General features: G+C 36.0%; 1 protein-coding gene across 1 annotated transcript; it reads right to left on the bottom strand.

Moving 5' to 3' along the window:
* Window positions 1-909: 909 nt before the first annotated feature.
* LOC131863416 (aspartic proteinase nepenthesin-2-like) lies at window positions 910-1,860 on the bottom strand. The gene is made up of 2 exons (XM_059215120.1): window positions 1,778-1,860; window positions 910-1,636 (listed from the first exon to the last, which is right to left on the bottom strand). Exons 1-2 carry the CDS (start codon window positions 1,858-1,860, stop codon window positions 910-912), a joined length of 810 nt encoding a protein of 269 aa, XP_059071103.1.
* Between the last annotated feature and the right edge of the window lie 6,662 nt (window positions 1,861-8,522).

Raw genomic sequence — 8,522 nt, 5'->3', positions numbered from 1 at the left:
TTTATGTGTATATGTGTACACATTCCAGCTACTAGCTTAAGACATCGATCATGCAGCTTTTATATCTTAGCGAATAAAACAATAGCAAATAAGACGAGACGAGAGGAATGCAGAAGTTGTTGGCTTTGGCATCCTTGGGCATGTTGAGCGTCTGTGTTGATTTATTGTATGACTGGTTGGGCATATTTCTCCCGAAGCAAACTGAGGTAACTATAAAGCATACCTCAACTATGATGTGTTTCTTTGCAAAGTGCTTGCAAGATTTTTGGTTTGCCCTATCTGGTCACCTTCAAAAAGCTTGCATTTTTATTGTAAGTAGAGGGGTTCTGTTTGGCTTTCGGTTTACCAGATTTAAAGTCAGTTGAGGCGGTGTATTTCAGGCCGCGTGTCTACTTGAACAACACGTCTGGGTTACACGATGCAGGCAGAATGACAAATGTAGACAATGGAGAATGACCTTTCCTTTCCCAACACTACACCAAAATTTCAATCACCGACGTAAACATGTACCACATAACACACAATGCTGGGAAAATTATTTTAAGACGGTCGGTTCTGGCCTGAGACAATTTCCTGGTGAGGAGTTCTTCGTCAGGGTATAGCCCATCGGCTAAAAAAAACCGTATAGCACTGAAACTATGTACAAGAATTATCGATTTGAGGCAATTCTAAATTAATCTCAATCTCAAGGAAAAGTGCTTCTAGAGGAAGATTAGGCTTCTAGAGGAAGAGCAACATAAATAATTTATCATAGATATTGAAAAGAGATGAAAAGAAATGGTTAGAGAATCACGTTGCACGATAGTTTAGAATAACTCTATTTTATTGTGCAAACAAGAGGGAGAAGGATACTCTAAAAAGAAAAAGTTAGGTCGAAAACTTTATAATTACTCATGAATTTAATCTCTTTTATACTGTTAATGAGAAAGCTACAAAATAAAGCAGAAGCAGCGGTAACAAGATATGGCACCCTAATATAGGGACTGGAACTTTGGACTGTAGGTACGAGGGGTAAGAGGACATATACAGAGACCTGCAGAGGGTGGGAGTAAAGGAGAGCCTCTGCTTAGCGTTGTCATACAGAATATGGTAATCTTGTTGCTGAAAACTTCCAAGGACGGTCGGCACACCTGCAACCGAAGCCTCATCCATATCTAACATTGCCAGACATAGTAAATATCCTATTTTAGTCGGACCAGATTCTCTATATTGAACAAAATTATGTTCACCATCGACAACATAATCTGCACCAAGCATATGGAAAGTCATATTCACATCAGGGATATAGTCGTAGTAGGGTGATGAATAGCATACACTTAAACCAGCTTTGGAATCGTTAGCTCTGGGTAGCCATAGGACAGAATCCAAAACAGATACCACTGCAGTGAAGGCAGCATGCGGCAAAACTGTGTAGTGTGTTCCAGAGTCAATGATGAATCCACCGCTTTCATTTGCTTGTATATCGAACGATCCTCGTGGAATATTGAGAGACACGTTCCCCAGAGTTATTCCTTCTACGGAGAGATGATAGTAACCATTAAGCTTGGGCAGGACTGTGTTGTTTATCACCATCGTCGACTGCACTCCTATGCCGTTCAACTCGGCTGCGCTGCCGAACAGGAGAGCCGTGGAAAATCTGCCAATGTCCTGAAAGGGGCATCCATTGTATTCGAAAGTTAAGCAATAGGAAAATTTGGATTCTCCAATCTGTGAGATAAGCGATAATTGTCCTCGGCCGAGCCCCACTACATCGAGCCCCACTACGTCGTTGGCCTACTCCAAGTCATCTCCCTGAACGACAAAGCTGCACCCAAACGCTATTCCGCCAAAGGAATGCGCAGCCCGGAATGTAGCGGCCATGGTGAACGTCTCAAATGTGTAGCCTCTCTGAATCAGGGGATTAACAAAAATAATAATAGAGAGAGCAAACAATAATAAGAAAAGAATAAATTGTAAAAAGAAATCACAATTCAGAATAAACAAAGTGTCTTGCTTTTGGAATTGCACACACCAATTTCTTTTATTGCACCATAATTAAAAATTACATAGAGACTGTGTATATAAATAATTTGCAGCTTAAAAGAATTAATAATAACTGCAGTTCTAAATATATTCCCAGCATTGCATGGAAAGCTACTGAGTCTCTCAAACTAAAAACAAACTACTCCTTAAATTAAGAATACAATAAGTGCATGCACAACATGCTTTATTTACAAAAAACAAATATTAAGTAATCTTAAAAAAAACTATTCAAATCTTCCTATATTTAGCTTAATGAATCTCATGCAAAAACTAAAAAAACTGTATGGCAGTGCATGATAGTTTTTAATGCTGAATTCTAAGAATAGTGGTGATGCATGTAGTTGTATGTGTGAATAGCATCAGTTCTCCACATACTCCTCCTTGATGCTAAGAAAACTTACTATCTTATCTCGTAGTATCAAAAACTTAGCTTTCGCAACTGCTTTGGTGAATATATCTGCTAGCTGATCCTGTGTGTTGATGTGCTTCAATTCAACATCCTTCTTTTGCACCAAATCTTGTATGAAATGATATTTCATATCAAAATGCTTTGTTTTGCCATGATAAATCGGATTCTTAGCTAACTTGATGGCTCTCACATTGTCACAATAAATTACTATAGGCTGAATTTGTTTTTCTCCAATTTCTTCCAAAACTTTTCTGAGCCAAAGAGCTTGTGTACCTACTAAGGTAATTGCAACATACTCTGCTTCTGTAGATGAGAGGGAAACAATACTTTTCTTTTTTGAGCTCCAGGTAATCAAACCATAACGAAAAGAAAAACAATTTCTAGATGTAAATTTACGGTCATCCATACTACCTCCCCAATCTGAATCACTAAAGCCAACAAGATTGCACTTTTCAAAAAAGTAGTAATGAATATCAAAATTTAAGTTCCCTTTCACATACCTCAAAATCCTCTTGGCTGCCTTCATATGTATTTCAGATGGATTTGTCATATACCTTGAAACAAGTGAAACTGAATATGTAATATCTGGCCTCATGTGGGTTAGAAACATCAAGCTCCCCACAATACTTTTGTAAGTTGTCTCATCAACTAAATCAACACCATCATCTCTACATAACACATCTCCATGTGCACTTTGAGTGGAGACAGGGTTACAACCAGACATATCAAATTTCTTCAACATATCTTGTGCATACTTTGTTTGACAAATGAAAATCTTATCCTTACTTTGATAAACCTCCATTCCTAGAAAATATTTCATTAGATCAAGATCTTTCATCTCAAATTCTTTCATCATAACAGCTTTGAGTTTATCTTTCATCTTAGAACTACTACCCACATACAAAATATCATCAGCATACAAACTTATGATGAGGATATCAGTACCTTCTTGTTTGTAGTAAAGGGTAGGATCACTCTTACTTCTCTGGAAGTCATTCTCCTGAAAGTATCCATCAATCTCGGCATACCATGCTCTTGGCTCTTGCTTGAGGCCATACAAAGCCTTCTTCAACCTGTAGACATGATTCTCTTTTCCTTCCACTTCAAATCCTTGTGGCTGCTCCACATATACTTCCTCTTCTAAGTGCCCTTTCAAGAAGGCACTTTTCACATCCATATGATATATGTTCCACTTCTTTTGAGCTGCTAATGAAATCAGCAATTATGGTCTCTTGTCTTGCTACTAGTGCAAATGTCTCTTCATAATCAATTCCATACTTCTGTATGAAGCCTTTAACAACTAATCTTGCCTTGTGTCTTTCAACACTCCCATCACTGTTAAACTTGGTCTTGTAGACCCAATTGGTGCCAATCCATTTTTTGTCATGTGAAAGTTCTGTTAACTCCCAAGTGTCATTCCTGCGAATGAAATCCATTTCTTCTTCCATGGCTTTCACCCAAACCTCATTAGTAAATGCATCTTCAAAATATGATGGTTCAAAATCAGCTTTGGCTAATAAAGAAAAATTTATTGTCTCACCTATTGGGTTTTCTTCATGTACTTGATTTCCACTCCTCTGGTAGATATCAATCAATTGCCTTACCTTCCTTGTAGAACTTGGAGAAGAAGCTGGACTTGAACTTGGTACTAAAGAACTTGATGAAGGGCTGCTTGGTGGAGTTAAAACACTAGATATAGAAACATTAGTTGGCTACTCATGATCAATATCAACAATTATATCATTGTTCAAAACAGATTTTGGCTTCTCAACATGGCCTTTTTTATGACCATAAACTCCCCTTTCATCAAAAATCACATCACTTGAGACAATAAGCTTGTTAGTGAGGGGATTATACAATATATAAGCCTTTCTTTTCTCACTATACCCCATAAAAATACATGACTCACTCTTTGCATCTAACTTTTGTCTATTATAATAAGGTACATGCACATATGTCAAACAACCAAAAACTTTTAAATGATTAACAGTAGGCCTTTTTTAGTACCAAGCTTCATAAGGAGTCTTCTTTTCTAGTGCACTAGTGGGGCTACGGTTGAAGATGTACACCATTGTAGCAACTACATCTCCCCAATAAGAATTGTTCAATCCCTTGGTTTGTAACATGCACCTTGCCATTTCAACCACAGTACAATTCTTCCTTTCAACTACTCCATTCTGTTGAGGTGTGTATGTAGTAGTAAGTTGCCTCTTGATACCATTAAAATCACAATATCTTTGGAAAGCCTTTGAGAAAAATTCTCCTCCACGGTCAGTCCTTACACACTTGATCTTGCATGTTTTCTCATTTTCCACAAGTGATTTAAACTTCTTGAATGTATCTAGGCCTTCATCTTTGGCCTTCAAAAAATATACCCAACAATTTTGTGAGTAATCATCAATAAAAGTGATGAAATATGATGACTTACCCAAACTCTTAGTCTGCATAGGACCACATATATCTGAATGAACAAGCTAAAGTGGGTGATGAGCCCTCCATCCATTTCCCTTTGGAAACTTTTCCCTTGCATGCTTTCCTTTAGCACAACCTTCACAAACCTCCTCATGTTCCTCAACCTTGGGCAAACCAGAAACTAATGCATGCAAGGTTAGAAACTTCAATCTATGAAAATTTAAATGCTCATACTTGAGATGCCACAACCAACTTGAATCCTCTTAATCCATATTTTCCAAATTGATGTTATGTTCACCAAACCTCAAGGGGAACATCCTCTTTCTTGTCATAGGAACAATAGTGATCACCCTATTACCCTTATTTTTATCATAGATAGTACGTCTTATTCTCAAAAACTACTTTATAATTTTTCTCACATAGCTGCCCAACACTTAACAAATTGTGCTTCCATTAATGAGTATAATAAATATCATGAATACTCTTTATATGTTCTTTTATTTGGACCTCCAATGATTTATCATCACCAAGATGGATCTTGGATTTGAAACTTCCATCTTTTGTTGAGAACAACTTCTCATTCCTTGTCATATGGTTAAAACATCCAGAATCTAGGTACCAAACATCTTTACTAGTATTTTCACCCTTGACATAAGATAAAAATAAGTGATTAGGAGGATTCTCACTACTTTCTTGAGCATAGCTAGTACTTTTACCTTCTTTCAATCTACATTCTCTTTTAAAGTGGCCATACCTATTGCAAAGGTAACATTGAACATTTCTCTTATCAAATCTGTCTCTACCTCTTCCTCTGAAACCACCTCTTCTTCTTGAGCCGCCTCTATCTCTACCTCTTGAAGAATTTTGGTTTTGCCCTTTATCTTGGCCTTGATTTATTTTGGCACTACTACTGCTTGCATCTCTATTTTTTGTGATTAGCAATTTAGAGGAAAATGCTTTCTCTACGCCTTCAAAAAAATCTGTCAATCTTTCTTCATGAGACATCAGGGATCCAACCAGTTGATCAAATTGTAGTTTTGTCGAATCTTTGCTTTCTTCTATGATTATTGCTACATGATTCCATCTGGGTGTCAAAGATCTCAACACATTTTTTTATCAAAACTTCATTGCTTACAATTTCCCCAAGTGTAGTGGCTAGCCATTTTATTGACCACATCTTTGACTTTGACACAATAATCACTTATACTTTCAGCTTCTTGCATCTTCAAATTCTCAAATTCTCGCTTCAATGTCTGAAGCCTAACTACTTTAACTTGATCACTACCCTCATAAACTTTTTGTAGAGTCTTCTAGGCATCTTTGGCAGTTGTTGCTCCTGATATTCTTGGAAATAAACTCTTATCAAGAGCTATATGAATGTGAAACAAAGCTTGAGCATTCTTTTTCCTTGCTTCTTTTCTTGTTGTTCTTTCATTGGCTGTAAGGGCATTCCAATCAGTTGGCTCTTCATAACCCGATTCAATAATCTCCCACAAATCTCTTATAATAAAAAAGGTCAGCATCTTAATGCACCAATAATCATAATCATTCCCATCAAATTCTAGAATAGGCATATGGTTAGAATTCGACATGATTAACTTTGTCAAAATTCCAACAATAAAAATTTAACCCAAAACAATTTTACCTGCTCTGATACCACGTGTAGAATTTTGAACTTGACCTATCCTCTTTGAACTAGTTGATTAACAAAAATAATAATAGAGAGAGCAAACAACAACAAAAGAATAAATTGCAAAAAGAAATCACAATTTAGAATAAAAAAACAAAGTGCCCTGTTTTTGGAATTGTACACACCAATTTCTTTTATTGTGGCATAATTAGAAATTACATAGAGGCTATGTATATAAAGAATTTGCAGTCTAGAAGAATTAATAATAACTATAGTTCTAAATATATTCCAGCATTGCATGGAAAGCTACTCAGTCTATCAAACTGAAAACAAACTACTCCCTAAATTAAGAATATAATAAGTGCATGCACAACATGCTTTATTTACTAAAAACAAATATTAACTAACCTAAAAAAAACTATTCGAATCTTCCTATATTTAGCTTAGTGAATCTCATGCAAAAACTAAAAAAACTGTATGACAGTGCATGATAGTTTTTTACGTTGAATTCTTAGAATAGTGGCGATGCATGTAGTTGCATGCGTGAATAGCATCCGTTCTCCACAGAATGACAGTTCTCCCTACGTGTCCCAGCTTCCGATGTATATATGAGAATATTGACAGTCCAGCGCACAAGTTGAATTGCCAAGGGCAGAGCAGAGGGAAGAAGAGCAGGGAACCCATCTTTTAGTGGAGGAATCTTCTGGGTAGAACATAGGAGGAGTACATCTCCTAGAGCCATTGAAGGTATCGCACTGAAACCAAATCAAATCGCTTCCCGTGTCCACTTGTCCTCGGAAATTTCTTGGTGGGGTTCTGATGCCAATGTTCACTACATGTGTTGTGGGCAAGCGGATCAAAGGAGCAACAGCGCCACCCAGTTGGGCTTCGGTCATTCCTGATTGCACAGCTTTAATCGAGGCTTCTATTCTTTTGAGGCAGAATTACTTTCCAAATGGGAGCCTCCACGCGCTTCTTCTGAATAGAGCAAACTGAAAAACAACATATTGTTAGATCCGCCACAAGTAATGTTATCGCATTATTGTGTGCCATTGGGCACCTATCAATCCGGCTTTCAAATTTCCCTTAATTACTACTACAGGCAGGTTTACTGGGGGTCGTCATCTATAAGGATTAGTCTAAATGTTAATCGGATTGTTTAATAAATTGTGCGCCTGCAGGTAACTTCAGCATTCTGTGTTTCATCTGTCCAACCGTAGGATATAACGACGAGATTGATGAGATTATAGAATAAAAAGGGCATCTTGTTTTACAAGAAACAACGTGTGGAGTTTTCTAGTTGTTGTATCGAACGCGACAATGGGAAAGGCGCGGAATCAAGAGAAGAGTTGGTTTTTTGTAATTTCAATTTTGGCCGAAGTGAACATGTTGATCAAACATTTCACGTAAAATTCGACCTTGTAAAACATTTCTGAATTCCCATTTTAAATTTTACTATAGATTAAAAAGTTTTTTTCTAATTTAGTTTGGATTTTAGAAATATGGCATGTTTCAATTACTTTTTTAAATATAATTCATATTATATTATAAATGATAACATAAATATTGTTAGTAAAAAAGATGTTCTATGTTTATATTTTTTTAAGGAGAGATGATGTAAGATTATATCTATGTAAGATAGACAATTGCTTTATTAATCACTTTTATTTATTTGTCCTATCTATTATCGAAAAGTTATAGACTAATCTAATTATGAAAATAATGTTCTTCATTAATTTTACAAGAAATGCCTAACAAATCATGGTTCATGGTTACATATGATACGATGGAAAGCCAAAATTAATGTAAATATAAATGAACAAAAAATGTCCCATATCTAACATAGTGATCTTTCTACTATAGACAACCATCATAGCAATCCTCAAGAATTTATCTATATTATACTAATATGTTTATGTAAAAATAGGTTGATTTCTTAAAATTATTTATTTTAGTCTCACAATTTGCACATGAAGTAATCAAAATTTAGTTTATTAAAACGGACTTTTTCTCCTCAATATGAAATACTTTTATTTTTGTGATTATATA

Source organism: Cryptomeria japonica, unplaced genomic scaffold (assembly GCF_030272615.1).
Source record: "Cryptomeria japonica unplaced genomic scaffold, Sugi_1.0 HiC_scaffold_62, whole genome shotgun sequence".
Classification (NCBI taxonomy): Eukaryota; Viridiplantae; Streptophyta; class Pinopsida; order Cupressales; family Cupressaceae; genus Cryptomeria; species Cryptomeria japonica.
This window is presented reverse-complemented; position numbering and strand designations above follow the sequence as displayed.

Excerpts from the sequence above, each read along its gene's own strand:
- LOC131863416 (XM_059215120.1), bottom strand. The coding sequence starts at position 1,860 with ATGGCCGCTACATTCCGGGCTGCGCATTCCTTTGGCGGAATAGCGTTT. Across the intron at positions 1,637-1,777 it reads GTTCAGGGAGATGACTTGGA|ATTTTCCACGGCTCTCCTGT; the intron begins GTAGGCCAACGA and ends GGACATTGGCAG.